At 42.6% G+C, this 19,729-nt stretch overlaps 1 protein-coding gene across 1 annotated transcript; it reads right to left on the reverse strand.

The window, feature by feature from the left end:
* Positions 1–10,252: 10,252 nt before the first annotated feature.
* Positions 10,253–19,727, reverse strand: slc25a42 (solute carrier family 25 member 42). The gene is made up of 8 exons (XM_015957138.3): positions 19,351–19,727; positions 16,213–16,337; positions 15,270–15,381; positions 15,120–15,145; positions 14,881–15,047; positions 14,669–14,785; positions 12,979–13,130; positions 10,253–12,890 (listed from the first exon to the last, which is right to left on the reverse strand). The coding sequence occupies exons 2-8, from the start codon at positions 16,309–16,311 to the stop codon at positions 12,568–12,570; spliced, it is 996 nt and encodes a 331-aa protein (XP_015812624.1). The 5' UTR covers positions 16,312–16,337; positions 19,351–19,727; the 3' UTR covers positions 10,253–12,567.
* Positions 19,728–19,729: the final 2 nt, after the last annotated feature.

Below are 19,729 nucleotides of genomic sequence, written 5' to 3' on the forward strand. Positions count from 1 at the left end.
GCTCTAGTGGGGGCCTTATTGTGTGTGAAGGAACCCATGTCTGAAGCCCCTCAATGGGAGCATTGTGTCTGAATCTTCCTCAAGCTCCCCCAGTCTCACCCCGTATCACCCTCCAACAACCATTGCTCCCCCTGACATGTGATAACAACATAAAGAGCAAACTGAAATCATCATATAAACCACCTTGTCCACAATTTTCTTTGTTTCATTCATTTTGAAGCCGCTCACATGTGTCTCTGTGGCTGCTTTGACAGAAACTTTGAGTTTCTGAGTGTAGGCTTGCAAAAGGAGGCCCCTGCAGTTCATTTTTCTCAGAGAAAAGAACAAAACGACGCACAAAGGACCTTATCGTATTAGCATGATAACAGCATTCTGAATGCTTTTTTGAACATTTGAAGATGCATCGCAACAAAGGAACGACATGAGATTATTCTCGTTAATGATAACAGTGGAGCTGAGACGTGAGCGTTCATATTTACATGCAGCGTTTAACATGGGGTGCAAAATGGCTGCCTTTGTGTTGAGTATTTGTATTGTTTTTGTGCAGCGGTGAGAGCCTTGGGGCGGGTTACAAAAGAGCAACTTGGTGTTTTCTTCCCACATATTTTTAATCAAAGTGCTAGTGTTTACATTTGCATTTGCATTGAGCAGAGGGATGCTGAATGCTAAAGGTGAGATTCTGAAAAACACTATTTTTCCTTTTTTCAGATGGAAACAAGGGTGGGTGGCTGGAAGGCTGGATGAAGGCTGGTAGATGACTGAACTCGGAGACCCGGTGCAGCTCATCATCATTGCCGGCGGCTGCTGTCTCTTTCCTCCTCTCCCATGGCTCGTACCACCATCCAGAAGGTCTAGAGGAGCCAGTGGATCCCAGCCGGGGAGCTGGTGAGTGGGCTGGGAAAGATGGAGAAGGTCCCTAAAGGCTAGAATCACCTCTGGAGCTGCCGGCATGCAGGAGAAATCAATACAAAACACAAATCATCACAGCTCTGAGTGGAGTTTCCTGTGTTTTTGAGCGAGTGGCCTAAAGGGCCAGCAGACCTCCAAAGGACACTCCCAGTGTGGCTGCAGCCCCAGCTTCGTACTGTACCTCAGTCCTGATCTACACTGGCTGTGTGGGGTTCTGCTGAAAGGCATTTCGCTCCAAATGATATCCACAATGTCAAAAGACCGCTGAGAGGCATTTTCCTTTCTGTTTTTTTCCTCCCATCATGAGATTGACACATCCCTCCACCTCCTGCCTCTGGCAACCAGCTTGGAAGTTCTGCCTTTGACTCACTCTCCAACTTCAACTCATCTGCTGCTTATTCCCCAACTGGTTTTTACGTTTGACAAACAGACCCTACCATCTTTATTTCCTCCTCCACTTTTGACTTGCTGCTCCTGTGATGAGCTGCAGACACACGTCGTTCAAAAACCAACGCACTGGGAAACAAAACCCGATTTCCTTTTTTTTCCTGCACGATGTTTTTCAGACTGAGCGTGGTGTCAGGCTGAAAAGGAAAGTGGGACAAAGACCTCAGAACAGGAGGACGTTGCAGTGGAGACGTTAAAATGGCAAGTATAACTGTAACGCTTTAGGAAAATTTACCTAGAATTCACTAAACCTAAAAAGTGAGTTCAATTTCATTGATTTCATTCCAAAATGTTGCGGAAACTCAAACGTGTTTAATCACGTGACTCAGCTCCACGGTGTCTGGTGTTATTATCTAAGAACAGAGAGAGAGAGAGAGAGAGAGAGAGAGAGAGAGAGAGAGAGAGAGAGAGAGAGAGAGAGAGAGAGAGAGAGAGAGAGAGAGAGAGAGAGAGAGAGAGAGAGAGAGAGAGAGAGAGAGAGAGAGAGAGAGAGAGAGAGAGAGAGAGAGAGAGAGAGAGAGAGAGAGAGAGAGAGAGAGTGTGTGTGTGTGTGTGTGCGCATACTGTACTTCCCTGGCCTTGAGAGCACGTGCAGCAGCAGCGCTCAACCACAGCTCACAAATTGCTGTCGTCGTCACGGTGATGCAGTGTGGTCGTTTTCATCCAGATGGGCACAGCCTCAGACAAAATGGCCGCCGGTCTCTCCTTCTGCCAAACATGGCGAGCAATTCGCTGTCGTCTGCCATCTGTGCATCTGTTAGCGATTGCTAGATGCAAATCGAGGCTAATTGCATTTGCATAAACTCTTAACCATCTGATGTCACGTTGATTATTCTTCCGGCGAGGACGGTGGCACAGCAGCAAAGGACAAGAAGCAGGGAGATGTTTTAAAGTGCATTCCATATTTTCTTTTTGTTTTTATAATTTGCAACATTTGCTCTCTGCATCGCGTTCAGTAAGTGTTCGAATCGAGCGATTAGACGTTCTGTGCCATATGGTGCTCGTGTTTCTGTGTGATTCCCTCGTATGCAAATGTGACACTGTACAAAAGATTAGGCTGAGGCCTTGTTTAATCAGATAAAGCTCTGTCCCGCATACAAACGCCGCTCTTTATTTTTCTTTGACAGAATGCAGATTAAGCCAACAGTGAAGCTCAGATGCCCTCTAATTAGGAAAAGACCCACAGGTCCAACAACGTTCAGGCTCAGACTGTGATGGTCTCATTTTTATGCACACGGGTAACTGGTTACCATGGCACTGAACACAAATCAAAAAGTGGTCATTTTTACTTGAAAAGAGCTTTTTGTGGAATATATATAAATAGGCGGAGGAGTAAAAGAAAGAAAACTGCTGCTGAAAGAGCATTTTTAGCTCAACGAATGAGAGGAATCTGAAGCTATCCGTGTTAATTTGACCGTTTTGATTGAAAATACAGAACAATTCTGATTTAAGGACTCATGATACATTTACCAGATGCTTTAGTTCTCATAAGAATCACATTTCTTCAGTTATCTTTGCGTTTCACTAAGCAGGTCCTGTTTTTAGGGAAGTTGATTCCTCTGATTAAAGTGGCGGGGCAACAAAGCGGTGCTTGGATTTGCATTTGCCCATCAGGGCAGCTGCTCTGCTGTACAGTTGGGTCTGGAGTGGGCAGCAAGATGGCGGTCACGCGAATCATCGGCTCTGTCTGCTGGTTCGTGGGAGCTGAGGAGATAGGGAGGTGGTGGGTGGGGGGTTTTGGGGTGTCTGGTTTGTGAGACGCAGGGGTTGCAGGGTCCAGACTGTTGGGATGGAGGGGGAGATGGAGCAGGGGTGTAAGTGGAGAGGTTATTATTTGAGTAGGGGGCAAAGGGGGGGGGGGGGTGTCTGGTTTTAGAAGGAACGATTAATGAAGAACCAGGGTAAGGGGGGGCGGTCTGCATTTGTGTCCACGCCTCGGTCATTTGCATACGGAGCATCAAAGGCGTCCATATGCCGCGCGGCACGGCGGTGAAGCTCAGTCATCTCTGATTATCTACAGAAGGTGCTCTCAAAAACACCCCCAACTCTACAGGAGCCTCGCGTTAGCAGCATCCTTGTTACTGTAGGCTGGGCCAGCCAGTCACAACCCACCACGCCGCCCGCAGCCAATGGCAAACCGTCGAGAAGGAGGAAGAGGAAGGACAGGAGAGACGAGTCGCCAGTTTACCCTTGATGTGCCAGAGCAGGAAGAGACAACAAAACAAGTACAGGATGCAAACAAAGAGAGCAAAGTGAAGCATGATGGGAGGGGGAGGGACCACGCAAGAGAGCGTTAACCTGTCGTGTAGATTTATAAAAACAAAGTCAGGGTCTTTGTGTGGCTGTCAGGTATGTTCACGTGGAAAAACTTTATTCTAGTAGGAGGAGAGATCTTCATCACAGAGAGAGAAGCAGTCAGACAGGCAGACACAATGCTGATCTCCATAATGTTCCTCATGAATATGCTGTGATGGCCTCTCGTGCTGCAGGTCTGAGCTCAGAGCGTGGGAATCTCAGGAGGACATATGCAGAGCAGCCAGGCGCTGGCTAGACAGCCCTGCTAGCATGAATAAATAGTCTGGTAGCAGGTGAAAGAGGACCCTAAAGTTCAAGGGTCAAGGCCAGTGGAGAGGTTGTCTGGTTCATGAGGGTGTGTGTTTGTCGTCTGGGTCTTGTTGAATGCAAATGAAGACTCCGGACTGTTTGATGAGCACTGCTGTCTCTTATTAGCCCAGTGTGTTTGTTCAGAAGGGACCAGACTGGGAGCTGGTTTTGGACGAGAGCCTCTTCATCGTGTTGCAGCCGCAGCAGGAGTCAGACCTCCCCGCTAAAAGTCTGATTGTGCTGTAGCCTTTTCTCCTTGCATCTCTGCTGCTGTGGCGTTTCTTTTCTGAGTGACGTGCTGCTCTCAGGCTCTCCAGTGAGATGCCGGCTTTGTTTCACACTGACTGACAGCACATTCAGAGCCACGCTTCCACCATGGGGAAACTGCCGAGAATGCACCAGATTAGACCGCGTCTTTTTACCTGCACCACGCCGTTTTAGTTACAAAAGATGCAGATGTGACAAATTTGGTTGTTAATATAGGAAATTGTGCAGATTATTTTTTGTGATGTCATAAAATGGTCCTTTGTCTTTTCATTTAAAGGAAAATATCTCTTAATTTTTTTTAAATATTAAATTAGAAATAAACCAACATGAATGAATATTAGTAGAAAAAAACACCTCTGATGTGTTTCAGTCCACAAACAGTCTGAGAAAGAGATGTTTATAAATGCAAGAAAACAAATCAATCAATTCATACCAGAAGTATTATAGCATCCCAATACCACTCCTATGCTGCTAATTTTACCCAAATATCCAGAAAAAGACATAAAACAGGAGCTTACAGAATGTTTATAACTGGATTTAAACTGGATCAGTTCAAATTTATGTGGAGCTCTGCGTTAGGTTTTGTTGCGTAAACGGACGAAAACAGGAATGATCTGACCTGGTTGTGGGATTTTATTTTGGACAAAACATAAGGTCGTTACCTCCTTTAACACAAAGTGTTTTTCAGCCAGTCAGAAGCCTGATTTAGTCTCCAGTGCAACAGAGAAAAGAGAATTATTTTCTCCATCCTGTCATAAAGCAACGCGAGCGTAAAAGTCTTATGGTGTCCTTTTAAGGGAGACCACATTACCTCATCAGGAGCCGTGCGAAGGGAGGAAGTGAGTGAAAGGATGAAGGAGCACGGCACTAACTCTCTCCTCTCCTTTATGCTTGTGGCTCCAGGCTTCATTAGCTCGACAGAAAGGGACAGCTCCCTCAATAGACCCATAGACCTGTCTCTGGACAGCCTCGGACTCAGTGGGAGGGTGTGTGTGTGTGAAAGTGTGTGTTCCTGAGCAACTGATATGCCATCAGGTCTATAGTTTCTTACTCATGCCTAAAGAAGACTATGTGATTCCTCAAATTTCTCTTTTCTGTTGGCCGCTACCCGTTTGTCTCTTCAGGTTGTTTTGTCTCTCGTTGTCCCACAAGCACCAACGTGTTCTATTTTACTTTTCTAGAGGATCTCTGCATAAATGACATCATTTCAATCAGTTTAGTTTGATTTGAAATCTGAGAAAACCTCAGTTTTCTCAGAGAAGCAGTATACGGTACAAGACGGGGATTAAGATGTTTGTTTCTCTGTTACAAATCAGAGAGGCAACATAATCCTGTACAGGTAGGATGTACTCTCTGGTCATCCATGCAGAGGCTGGAAGCTTGAGTGAAAGTCTGGAGAAGGAGAAGTTTTTTAAACCCAGAAATGAATTAAAGCTTTGACTCAGAAATAGAAGACTTGATGGTGACACCCAGAAGGGGAGCGAGGGTACGGTGCTGTGGCCTGGTTTGTGGGTCCACAGGGAAAGAGACACTTTCATGTTTCTACTGCATAACAAGATGGGAGGATCTCTTTAAAACACACACACACACACACACACACACACACACACACACACACACACACACACACACACACACACACACACACACACTCACCTCCCTCCTTGCATGTGAACTAGAACTTGGTTGGTGCAGCTTTGTTGTTTAGGCAGCAGGAAACATATTGCTCCAGATTTAAAGTGAACCTTCATCTCACTCACACACACACACACACACACACACACTCACCTCCCTCCTTGCATGTGAACTAGAACTTGGTTGGTGCAGCTTTGTTGTTTAGGCAGCAGGAAACATATTGCTCCAGATTTAAAGTGAACCTTCATCTCACTCACACACACACACACACACACACACACACACACACACGCACGCACGCACACACAGGCAGCAACTCACTTTGTTAAAAAAGTTTTACTTGAAACCGCCTCATTTTTGTTGTTTTGTTTCAGCAAATCCCAAATCCAGAAAGCTAAATGTGTGTGAGTGCACTTGTGCTCGGACATAACAGACGCCCTGACCTCCGACCTCGTCCTACTGTGAGGCATTCATTCCCATAGGCTGATGCTACACACACAGTGAGAGAGAGAGTTGGCTTTGTTGGTAGAACTGTCGCTCGGCCACCCATTCAGGGCTCAGTCACGGCCACTTAGAGCGCAGCAGACTCAGGGATTCAGACTAGCTGTGATCCAATGACATGTATTTATAATGAAGGGGAGCTGAAGGGACGTCTTTGTTGGATGGGCGCAGTGTGTGTGTGTGCGCGTGTGTGTGTGTGTGTGTGTGTGTGTGTGTGTGTGTGTGTGTGTGTGTGTGTGTGTGTGTGTGTGTGTGTGTGTGTGTGTGTGTGTGTGTGTGTCTTTAAAGTCTCAAATGTGTCCTCCCTGTTTTTTGTTTGTTTGTTTGTTTTGTGTTGGTCTTTTTTGCTGTTTGTATTTAAGTTTGCAAATATTTCTATTCCTTTTTGTTTTATTTTGATACTCCCTGTCCCCCGATCCTGTTTAATTCCCTGCTGGTTTGTTTGTTCCCAGTGTCTCTTGAGTGTTTATGCTCCCCATTTTCCTTTTCTCCTCATTCTTCTGTCCGTTCTTCCTCCCTCTCCACTCTGCTGCATCGTGAGGTGTGGGGGGTTGTTGTGTTGTGTACTTGCAGCTCGTTGACCTCGTGTCTCTAGAACAGCTCTTAAAAGTGTTTCGACTCCCTGTAAGGACTTCCTCCAGTGTCTTGCAACAACAACATCCTGGAGACGGAATATGAGATGAGTCTGGTTCGAATGATGACTGGAACCCGTTTTTTGGACATTTCACCTCCACATTCTTACCTGAACACACCTTGATTTTACCGTCCACAGATCAGCGCTGCAAAATCTAGACTGTTGGAACAGAAAACAAAAATAAAAGTGGTTCTAGTTGCACTAAAAAGATTTTTAAAGCATCTAAAGCGTGCTTGCAACTGCTTCTGGTTTATATTTATTATGAAAAAAGTGTGAAAAAAGCTGGACTGCCTCCTGTAACCAGTCGTGTGTGTGTGTGTGTGTGTGTGTGTGTGTGTGTGTGTGTGTGTGTGTGTGTGTGTGTGTGTGTGTGTGTGTGTGTGTGTGTGTGTGTGTGTGTGTGTGTGTATTTCTGGTTATTTCTTCTATTAGTTTCACTCAGAGTCTCTTACTAATTAGGTTTTTCTTCTTGTTTTACAGATTTCTGATTGACTGGGAATTCTTTAATCCGATATTTGTCTCAGTGACAAGACCAGCTTAATCCCTTTTGTCAAACATTCCAACATTAATGTGTGTCAACCTTTTGCTCCCAAATGCCCCGATGTGAGTTTTACCTGCACTTTAAGAATGAACTTTGTTTTCTGCTAAATATACTGAATCATATTTATTTCCTCCATTTTTTGTTGATTAATCAGAATGTTTGTTACTGCTTTTTTACATTTCATGTCAAACACAATCTTCCCTGATTTGTAACGGTTATCGTTCAGGATGTGCTTCAATAAACCCGATTTTAAAGTTGTTTTACTTATTTCTGTCAGTAGTCGTCCCTCACTGAGTGCAAACTTTTACTCGGTGGACAGATTTCTTTTCTAATTTTATTTGGTATTTTCTGTGATGTGTAAAAAGGTTTCTTTTTGTTAAATTCAGTCCAAAAAAAGTGTGTGTGTGTGTGTGTGTGTGTGTGTGTGTGTGTGTGTGTGTGTGTGTGTGTATCTACTTTTGAGTTTCTTTTGTTATTTTTTCCTTGTATTTTTTTTTACTAAAATTATGTTTCTGATCCAGAAATATTCCAAAAACAAATTTGTGTTGTGTCAACTATTTTATTGGAGTTTTAAGCAAACATCTAGTATGATTTAAATTTTAAAAAAATCAATACTTGCTGTTTTTAATTAGTTTTTTTGCTCTGTACACTTGTGTTGATGCCTTCTAGTCAACTCGTTATTTTATCAATTGTTTTACACTCTTTATAAAATGACAATATTAGTAAATAAAGCACAGAAATAACGGTTCTTAATAATCAAAAGGCCCAGTAAACACTCGTTGACATTTTACTGTATATGGCTTATAACAACACACAGAGCATTTCATTCAAATTCATAAAAAAACTAAGATATTCAAATAAAAATATTAAGTATTGTTTTACGTTTTAGTATTTTCATGTTTTGTTATTCCAAAACAACAGATTTGTTTCTCTAAAGCTTGGAAATTCAGGCCTAAACTTTTCTATACAGGCCTCTGTGCAGAAATGTAGAGTTGTCTGTTTTGTTTTCATTTTTTATGTTAACCGTATCATTTAATCAAGAAGTTAGAGCTGATATTAAAAGTTTTTCTACATAAAAAATAGCCTTCAACAAGAAATACCCATTGCTACTGAACAGAACTGCTTTTCTTATACAAAAGAAAACAGAAATACTTTTAAGAAGCTAAATGTGTTTTTCATTAAGCATCAAAAAGTTTAAGTGTTGCTGTAAATCAGTTTTGTATTAAAATAGTAATTAAAATTTTAATTTGAGTCAGGAGAAGAAATTAAAATGAGAAAAATGGCTTCAGTGCTGCTTTTATTTCAGAGAGACAGACTGTAAGAGCGACTATCATCTGAATGGATGCAAATCGACTCTGCCCCCATCCGGCATCGTGCCATGTATCTATAGCAACCGTATCCTCCAGCAGCGTTCCCTCCCTCTTCACTCTCCAATTAGCCTTAATTCTCGTTGCTTTCTTCTGAAGCTTATTTTCTCTTTCATATAAAAATGCAAACAAAAAGTCCGTATTCAATTGAAAAGGATAAAAATACTACATAAATTTGTTTGTTGAAAGTATGGTCGATACAAGAATCTGTTTATTTTAAATAAAAATATATTTTGGCTTTTACCTAAAATATTCGAGTAGTTGTATAAATGGAAGTGTTAAAATTGTCTCCTCTGTTTTGTTGGGTTTTCATGTTGCTACGGTGCGTTCATGGTCAAGTTCAAACCGCGGCCTCGAGCACAAGCGACTGAACCCAGTTCCTTAGACAAGGGCGCTGCTGTCACCTGCTGGTAGAAACTAAACACTACACCCAACGTTGTATCGCGGGAACAGATTGTCCTCTAGTGGAGAGCTTGTGTCATTACAATGTTGGAAAATATTAATCTTTTCTTTTGTTTTCAAAAATCATGATTTTAAGGTGAATTTGGTCAAATGTATTTATATAATAAATAAATGAGACAATTACAATATTGTTTTAAAAAGTTTAATAAAGGCTCAAAGTGTCACATTCGAATCAGCTAATGAATCCAGTTTGTAGGTGAAACACCTGCAAACGTTTCCTGAGCCTTTAGATGGTCTCTCAGTCCAAGCCGAATCACTGAAATAAATGGACTTTTGCACCATGTGCTAATTTTTGGAGTTTCACTTGTTCCTACATTTTTCTAGCACAAGAATATATTTTTTGCTCTGTGATATTTTAGCTCAAATTCCAGCTCCTTCAAAACTTTGAAAAATCAAACTATTTCAAGTAGGAGCACTGGAAATGGTAAATGGCCTGTTTTTGATATAGCACCTTCTAGAGTCCTGGAAACCCACAAGCCACTTTACAACACAACCAGTCATTCACCCATTCACACACACATTCACACGCTGGTGGGGATGAGCTACGATGTAGCCACAGCTACCCTGGGGCGCACTGACAGAGGCGAGGCTGCCGAGCACTGGCGCCACCGATCCCTCCGACCACCACCAGCTGGCAACGTGGGTTAAGTGTCTTGCCCAAGGACACGACGACAGTGACAGACTGAGCGGGGCATGAACCTGCAACCTTCCGAATACGGAGCGAGCACTTAACTCCTGTGCCACCGTCGCCCACAAGTAGGAGCACTGGAAAATCACAACTGTCTTTAGCGTTACAAACCAATAAGTCATTCCATCCCAGTAATATCTCCAAATCTAAACACACAGTTACAGTCAAGGAGAAACGAAAAAATAAAAATAAAAACATGTGGTCAACTTCCTGTTTTATTTTGGAAGAGTGATTTTGAAATATTCCCACAAATACACCATTACTGAACAAAGAATGTGGTTATTTATGTTACACGTAGTTGGCACGAATCACAAGGATTTACAGAACAGCTATTAAATCATTACTGCACACAGAAAACGTCCTAAAAGCTAATCTGCTGCAACACAGAGTAGAAAATTACATGTAATGCTCCAGGAAATTTAAACGATTTAGCACTTCTAATTAGGCTGCTGTCTGATTTTTTTCCAATTGAAAAAATCTGACACTTTTTTGGCATTCAATGATTGTCCAGACCTCCTACGTCTTCTCTGTTGCAGAGCTACCTCAACGGTGTACAAAAAAAAAACTTAAAAATGCTTTTTAGGTGAAACTGTTTTACAAGTCTTGTTGAGATGACATCACATCAACCCAGACAGAAACGCTCTACAAGGCAGTGTTAGTTTCACCAAATCCACACTTAAAACCTAGACAGATAAAAAAGTACATTCAGCCACTGAGATACTATGTAAAACCACTCCCAAACACCTTCTGCCTTTCTAGCAGAGTTAGCTCAAGTATAATAAAAACACCACTATTCCATTCTAGGCACTTGTCAGTAACTCTTTACTCAGCATTCAGTTACTGTTTAAGTAACACAGATCAGAAGATGTGCTGATTACAGACAAAGCTGTAAATGATTATTTAGGTTAGAGAAAGGATATTTTATCTGCTACCTGCAGCTGAAGGGACACTCCACAGGCTGCAACAGGAAACAGAAAAACAAAGTGTTGCACACGAAAATGTGTTTCTAACGTTGTAGAGCTCAAACTTTGTTGCTCGGTGTTGATTTAACAAGGCACAGCTGAGGAGGGATGGTTAGAAGAGGAGGAGGAAAACAGACAAATGTCTGTTTTATGTTGGTGCTAATAAAGGGTCTCATCCCCTAAAACTGAAGAGTTCTAATTTTGTTCTTCTGGGACAAAAAATAAATAAAACTCATTTCTTCTCATTTCTGATTTAAAGAGCGATAACTCACCAACTTCAATTCTCAAAAACAGTTTCTGGCTCTAAAGTTTCTCATTTTTATATCAGAAAGAGCACTTTTCAGGATTATTAGCGAGACATTCATTTAACAATAAAGTTCTTAAAGTTTAAAAAAAGTTCTGATTGTTAATCTGACACGGGTAAACACAATGTAAAAGATTCCATAAAATTCTAAGTTAATTTTCCCCCTAAAATACTTATCATAAAGCATCTCTGAAGTCTGGAAATTAATAACATTATTAATCAACATCTCAGCACTCATGACACGACGTGCCCTCTGCTCCACTTGGCTCCTGCCTCAGTATGTAAGCTCTAAGTATAGAAACCGACCCTCTTGTCTTCAGCAGCTGTCCCAACGTTAAGGTGCCAGACCCACCTCCAGACGGATCATCAGAGTTAAAAAATGAACACGCACCAATCAGGCAAGGGTATGACTGAAGGCTGATGCCAGAGACACCGACACTGTGAGAATGCAAGAGTTTTTGTTTGAATCGATGGCACGAAGCAAGGCTGTCACACCGACAGGAAGTGGAAGACGATACTTGTACACTGGGTGTACTTGGTAACTAACGACAAGGCTGAGATGTTCACATTTCTGGCAGATTTAAAGCATAACCTCTGAACTGTGTCAGCGGCGGCATGGCTGTAAACGTCACGACGGCGGTTTAAACAGTGCAGAATAAAGCCCCTCGTCGTAAAACGAACCAACTTATTGTTTCGAGTGCATTACTTAGGATGAGTGGGGGGTTCAACGGGGAGTAAAATATGTAGGGATCAATATAAGCACCTCACATTTCAAAAAACCCACAATATGTTTGCAGTGAACACATGGGTGCCCTTACTACTGAGCTGCAGATTAACTACAATCATGAGTTCAGCCGTCTGGGGCCACACTGGAAGACAATCGGCTCAAACGTTCGATTCATTCAATAATACTTTAATATTTTTCTTTGTGGAGAGAAACACAGCACTGACTTCCACTGACGTCCCGAAAACTCAAAACCTTTGGTATTACTGCCTAATGATGTGCTTGCTGTAAACACACACTCATTTCAGTGGAGTAAGTGTGTGTACCTTTAAACTACTTACACACGCACTGAGAAGTCCAATTCAATAGGGGTGGAGCCTTAAAATTAATGTGTGCCCATAAAAAGGTTGATTGTATTGCACTTGACAAAAACCACCATAATAGTATTCAACACATCCTGAAAGGGTGTGTGTGTGTGTGTTCCAGAAAAATCGTTCCTCTAAGAGCCCGTTTCTGTCGGCACTATCGAGTGTAGCCCATCTGATGCAACTTCCTCAGGAGGATCTGTGTAAGGTCAAAGGTGGTGAAGCTGATCCCCACAGCAATAGGTCCTTTGACCCAGTTCATACTGAGACCTTTGTAAAGTCCACGGATAACCCCCTCTTCAGACACAATCTCCCTCATGGTGCCTAGAATGGTGCCGTACGTGTGACCCGTCACTCCTGCCGTCTGCATTCGTCGCCTCACCACGTCCAGAGGGTATGACGCCGACTGGCCGATCAAGCCTGCGCAGGCTCCGAAAGCTAGACGTTCAAATGAGTAGGGTTGTGAGCGCCCACTGTGCTCTGCAAGGAGGAAGGAAGATGTGAGGTTTACTGAAACGTTTGCTCATACATGTACCGTATGGGGAGAAAGGGGGTGATCATGTGGTACCTGCATGCAACTTCTTTAGTGTTTCATAAGTAAAAAAGCTGAGACCGGCGTAAGGGACGACGCCTAGTATGGTGGGGGTGAAACCTCGATATAACGTCTTCAAGCCTTCTTCTCGAGAGATCCGCACAAAAACGTGCAGGATGTTGCTGTACCTGGACAGAAACCCACAACATCACAGCTCAACACTAATCTGTCCTGCAGTGTTTCGTGGTGATGACTAGGGCTGCACAATATATTGAAAAATTATCGTCATCGGGATAACAGGACGTGCGATAGGCCCATCGCAAAGCACATCAAAAACGGCGATAAACGTTTGTTTCAAACATTTCCATCCGTGTCATACATCACCTTTTTGTAAACCAGCTCTGTTTTTTACGCGGAAGTATTATTTGACAAATCAAATGTAGCCCTTCTGATATGCGGCCAATCGGATGGGTCCGTTCACGTAATACGCCCGCCCCCTACGTAGACCCTTAGGATGGGTGGAACGCAACACCCGAACTGAGTTAGCGGCGCCGTTCCCTTGTTGGTCATGCTGGCTCAGAGCAACGAACGCACTTTGTGATGAGGTTTCTGGATTCAGCGCTGCTTTCAAACGTGAACGTGAGTCCGCTCGGTGTCGTTAAGCAGCTGATAGTAACCGGGCTGACTCCGACATGTGCCGGTGAACCAACCCACCTTCATGTCGCTAGTGTTCCACCGGGTGGTGATGTTAGCCCCAGGCTCCGGTTAGCTTCCAGCTAAAAGTCTACAGCACTCTCCTCCCAGTCCCACCCTGCTAAAGAGGGCCTGGAAAAGTTCCTCCACACATCAAAGTGATTTTTCCTTTAAGAGCTTTTATAACCTTGTTAATCAGGATAGTTGATTTGCTGCTGCACATAAACTGTCAGTCAGAAGCTCTGCTAGCCGGTTATCTTAGTTCAATTTGTTAGCTTGTTATCAGAATCATAGTTGCAGTTTTATCATCTGAGCTGCTTTTTAAGATCTAGGTAAACTTGTTCAATTTGGGGTTAAAAACAAACGTTTTCACATATTTTCCATGTAGTTTTTTTGCCAGTTCCTCTTCTGAAAGGTAGACAGTTGTTTTTCTCTTTCCCTCAGAAAATCTTAATATTCTCCTAGTTTGGCCCAGCACAGTTCACTTCCCAATTGCAGCAACAGCCTTATATCATAACCACATAAGTGGAGAAAATGCTCAGTAGCAATGAGAGAATTTGCTGTTGCATTTAAGTGATGTTAACTATTATTTAACATTTAAACGTATTTTCTGATTTTTTTATTTATTCAAAAACCCTGGTAAGGGATGTTTTTCTGTTTTTGGAGCATCAGAAAAAGTTTTATGGTGGTAGTGATGTTTTAAAGTCACTGAGAAACTGCATGCATGCAGTTTGTTGTTTTGCTGCTAATACAGTAGCAGGTGCAGCTGCATATTTTTGCAATAAAAATGTTATGTTGTAATGGAATTCATGCATTAGTTTTTGTTTGCTTTGAACCCAGAGCAGACGTCACACGCCAGACGACATCAACACTGCATACTTCAGTGTTTGTTCATTTATCGCGAGTAATATCGATATCGCAATATTAAGCACTGTTATCGAATATCGCAGGTTTTCCTAATATCGTGCAGCCCTAGTGATGACTAAAAAAAAATACTTTGCATGATGAATATTCCCTAACAGTTAATATTTACATTTCTTTTGGCGTTACAGCCATCCTTGCGCGCACCATGTCCAGCGGATAGGTCAGCATTGCTGCCGTGGTGCCAGCCATAGACCCAGCAAACAACCTGGGGACTGGAGGTAGCGCTCTGCAACAATAACCAAAAGAAACACCAGTTTTACCCACAGCTCAACATAAACAAGATGTTCATCAACAAGCAAAAAGAGGAATTTGTACACTTACTTCCCCTGAAAGCCATAATAGCCTCCCAGCAGACGTTTGTACTCCTCATGAGCGCAGAACTGGATGGCAGCGTATGGGATGACCCGCACCATGGTGGCAGAGTTCCCCCTCCACAAGCTGAATAAGCCATCCTTCAGGTAGGTACGGTAGATCAACCTGTACGCTTCCTGTAAGGCAGCAAACACACATAAACACACTTGCAGACAAATTGAATACTTTATCCTTGTGCTCCAACTCACCTTGGCAGAGAATCTCGCTGAAGACACTAAAATGAATAAACAAACAACATAAATAATGATCATGTCGTATTCTTTGAAGGATTTGAGCTCTGTGAGATTAAATCAGGTCACGGGTGAGCCACATGTAGATCAGCAGAGCATCCTGCTTACCTTGAAAGATGATTTTAGTTCTGTCCAAAGGAGCAACGGCCGTCTTAGCCACAGCTCCTGCTAAAGCCCCAGAGAAAAGTGAGTTGAGGACAGATCGAGTGTGTCTTGTGCCCTGTGTGTTCACAAAAAAATAAAAAATAAAAACACAGTAAAGACTACCAGCAGGAAACTGGGATTAGAACAGAGGTGTGCTTGAGAACATGTTGATCATTAAGCCAGAGGTACATGAGGGTAATTTAAAAAACCTACGTCTCTATGGATCTGCAAAAAAAATGGAAATAATGACAATCACCTACTCAGTGGCCTAGTGGTAGAGTGTCCACCCTGGGAGATCAGGGTTCAAATCCCAGTTGAGTCATACCAAAGACTAAAAACAGGACCCAATGTCTCCCTGCTTGACACTTTAAGGGGTGAGGTTGGGGGGGTTAAACCACCAAATAGCTCCAAGGTTCAAGGATGGGTCAAATGCGGAGATGAATGTCGCCAGTGTGTGATGACTAATGGGACTTTAACTTTAACGTGCCTGGTTTCTTAAAGGTAATAATGTTACACCGTTGCTTTGGATTCATTAGCGTGATGGCGTTGTGAGAATCATACAAGTGAACTCCCAAAAAGAGGATTTTATTGAACCACAGTAATTCTGTCAAATGCATCTAAATGTCAAAAGGTTTCCAATAAACTTCTGAAACACAAAAAAGTCACACAGCCAAACAGAATAAAACCAAAAGTATCAAGTATGAGGATGTTTTCTGGTAAATCAACACTGGGCAGATAAAGGCCGAGGTGTCCAAAGTACGGTTCATGGGCTGGCCCTTGGAGTAACTTTGAGTGGCCTAGGACATCAATTTGAGTTTATATATAAATAAATAAATGAGATGTTAACTAATTTGAGTTCATACAAGAAAATGCCGAAAAAGATGGTGAACTTAAAAATGCACTAGACCTCATATTTGCCATTTGGCTGACTGGAGGAAGTCAGCGGCAGCACTTCTCCCTGGGTCAGTGAGGCCCGTTGCTCCTGGACTCCACTTCCCATCCCCATGGGGGGTGGGGTAGTACCACCACAACCTGAGAAATAAAAACAAATATGAAAGAGGGTCCATTTTTACATCAGGCTAAGTATAAAACAAACATCATGCTGTATGCCTGGTACGCTTATCCTGCTGCAGGTCTCAGAACAGACAACGATAACCAGACAGACTTTCATGTGAACAAATCTGATTTTGCATCATGTCACAGCAACACAGATCTGTTTAGTGTTCATTTTTTCCTTCAGGCAAATGCATCAGCATAACATTACTGTGAATTTCTTTAACACTTTGATGCATGAATTATGAAATCTTCAACCATGATTTTTTAAACAATTTTTTTCATTCATCTTTAGATGTGAATGAAACAAATTTCAACAAATATTTTTTGTAACATTTTGTTAATTTACAAATAATTTATTACATGTCCATCTCAGTGGACAGCGTGCATTCTGAACATGAAATGTGTTGGCTTGCTGAAACTCAAATGGAGGGGCTCGCATGCAATAAAGTCTTCAACAGCTGTGTTTAATAGCAGAAATAAATAAATAACAATTTTGAGTACCTGTCCACTGTAGTGACCATTATGTATCAAAGGGTTAAAAGAAAAACTGCAACAGAACAGCTAACTAAAGACTAATCCTCATAGCCATTCCCTCTTTAACTGACACAAATATAAAAATACTCAGTTAAAGACACCAAATGCTCCTCTTAAGGATAAAACAGAGTTAGTAGGTAAAAGGTGTTCTTCTGACTGACATGAGACCTACTCAGACACCTTCCTTGTTGGCATATCAGATTTCAGTTTCTGAAGCGCTCTCACAATCAGAACAATCATCTAATCAGGATTAGAAAGAGTTGATCTCATTTCTTTAAGAAACAAAAGCATCTTCATGCTTTCATGTGAGCTAATCATCTCATCACACAGACCAACCATTCATGCAACCTTTGACCGCTACAATGGCTAACTGTTAAATTCTGGGGCATCCTAGCTCTGAGCTATCCCCACATACAGTCACAGGCATGTGTATGAATTTTTCTAATGCATAACGTCCAACTCTGATGATTTTGCAGCATGACCCCGCAGAGCAAAACAGCAAAACACAAAGAAGGCATAAAGCTGCCTGATTCGCTGTCATTAAATGTGCTTTCTGAAAAGCTGTCCCATTTGCAGGATCTTTTAATGTTGAACTAAGACTGATTATTCTTTGTGGCTGAGTGAGCTGGTGGCATAGAGATCACTCTTGGCACCAAAACCCTGAAAAAAAAGCAACGACTAATGGGCCATTCCCATCTGTACCGGGTCGGCCCGGCCCGGATAGCATAGCTTGCTACCCGGCCCGGGCCGACCCGGTACAGATGGGAATGGCCCATTACATATCTTGGTGGCCTGCCTTTTTTCAGGGTGCAACAAGACTGTTTTTCAGCCCTCTTTCTGAGGTGGTCTGCTTCAGGCTGACCAGGGCCAACACACCCACTGCTGACAGCAAATTCACGCCTTCCATTACAGCAAGCCTCTGATTGGTGGGTCGAATCAGCCCACATGGCTTGGTTTATGCTTGATGCATTCACTTTCCGCTTGGTGATGCGGCTCGCGGATGGAACGCGCTTCACAACTCGCAGCGTTTGTGGTTCATGCGGCTCGTCTCTGCGGTGAGCCAATATTCTCCCAAACTGAACGGGGCAGCATGGAGCTCTATGGCATGCATCCAACACTACACCATAGTAGAAGTAAAAACTGTTGTTTACAACATGGCATTTCAGCATTTTTAACAGCGTTCTTGTCTTTTCCAACAGTGCGAGTTATTTCTCTCCAAGAATTATTAACAACATGTTGATCACGGTGATCTCTGAGAGCTGAATCATACAAATGTCTGTATTTACGAACCTCTGCCATACTAGTTCTTGCCGGTCCGCCATGTTTTTCCGAGTCCGACCGTCCGCGTGGTTAGAAAATTTCCTAGGTGCGCATTGCGGAAATTTTGGGCTGTGCGGAGACGCGGTGGAGGGGCGTGGTTGTTAAAATGACGCAACTTTTCCGCGCGGAGCCGTGCGGACCTCGCGGACGCGCCAAGCATAAATCAACCTTTAGGCATGCTCAATTCATTATCATTCATTATCATGCTGACTACCTAGAAGCTGAAAATGTCTGACTGCATTCCTTGCATACCTAAGCAAGGATGTGTGGAATCAACTGGGCCAGGCTGGGGCCGACTGGAGCTATCCGGGCAGGACGGACCAGGTACAGATGGGAATGGCCCATCAGGTGTTTGGAATGGGCCAGCCAGGAATTCAATGAGCTGAAACTCCCAGTAAAGGAGGAGCAGCAGTTTTTAAAGTGAGTTATTTGTTACACTAGTAAAATCTAGGTTATTTCAAGACCACTGTGTCTAAACAGCAGATGTTCGGATGTTTTACCAGAAATAAGTTTTGGTGCAAAAAAAAAAAAAAGCAACATAAAGGTCCAAAAAGGAAAAGGGATTTTGAGAAATGCAGCACATCTGAGAATCTACAAACTGGTTTACTGGATGCTTCATTTTTTTGCTGTTTGTATAAAATAAAAATGGGAATAAAAAACAAGACGTGCTTTTGAGACTAGTGTCCAAGCAGAGCAGCTCCTAAAAAGCAGTTGTCAGGGCAACTAACTCTGGACGCAGTGCAACAAATACTGAAATGTGCACTCAGCTCCCAAGTTTGGCCTCTTTAAACCCTCATTCTTCCTCCTCACACAATCAGTCCCCACTTTCCTTACATAACACACTCCAGTCTGAGCCCTGTGCGTTTTAAAGGTTCATCTAGAAAATAATGTTCTGTGCCTTCTGTGACCAGCTCGGTTAATTCATTGTCTGAAGTTTAAAGTTTAAGATTGTCAAAAGTTGCATAAAAAGTTTAGCTCATAATATCTAAACTGCGGAATAATTACTCAACCGTATTCCAGAATAATCAGATGTGCTATCATGAATGCCCTTTTTCTTCCCAGTTTGGTGCTTGTTTTAAAAGTACCGTTCTTTCACAATCTTTGCAGCCTTTAATAGATTTAAATAACTTCTTACCTGGTGATCCTGACACCAGCTCCAAGATTTCTTAGCTTCTGGTACAGCTCTCTTAGTGTGTTATTCAGACTCGTCAGTAGAGTCTTCAGATATTTCAAACTTAGCCAGCTGGTGTAACGTAAGCTAACTGTTAGCTTATCGCTACAAAACCTTCAGTGTTACTCTCCTGTCAACAGCGTAGCGCTAATTTAAAAACCGTGAAACGAAATGTTGACATAAAAAATGTCGGGCTGTTAAAGGTGCTATTTTTCACATATTTTCTCTAACCTAACCGCCCAGCAGTGTCTTCGTGTACGAGACACTACCTTACATGCCTTTTTATGTCAGGGGGTTGCTACTCCTGTCAGCAAGCCGAGGCAGCTTGCGCTAGCTTGACAAG

The sequence above is a fragment of the Nothobranchius furzeri genome, chromosome 11 (assembly GCF_043380555.1).
Source record: "Nothobranchius furzeri strain GRZ-AD chromosome 11, NfurGRZ-RIMD1, whole genome shotgun sequence".
NCBI classification, from domain to species: domain Eukaryota; kingdom Metazoa; phylum Chordata; class Actinopteri; order Cyprinodontiformes; family Nothobranchiidae; genus Nothobranchius; species Nothobranchius furzeri.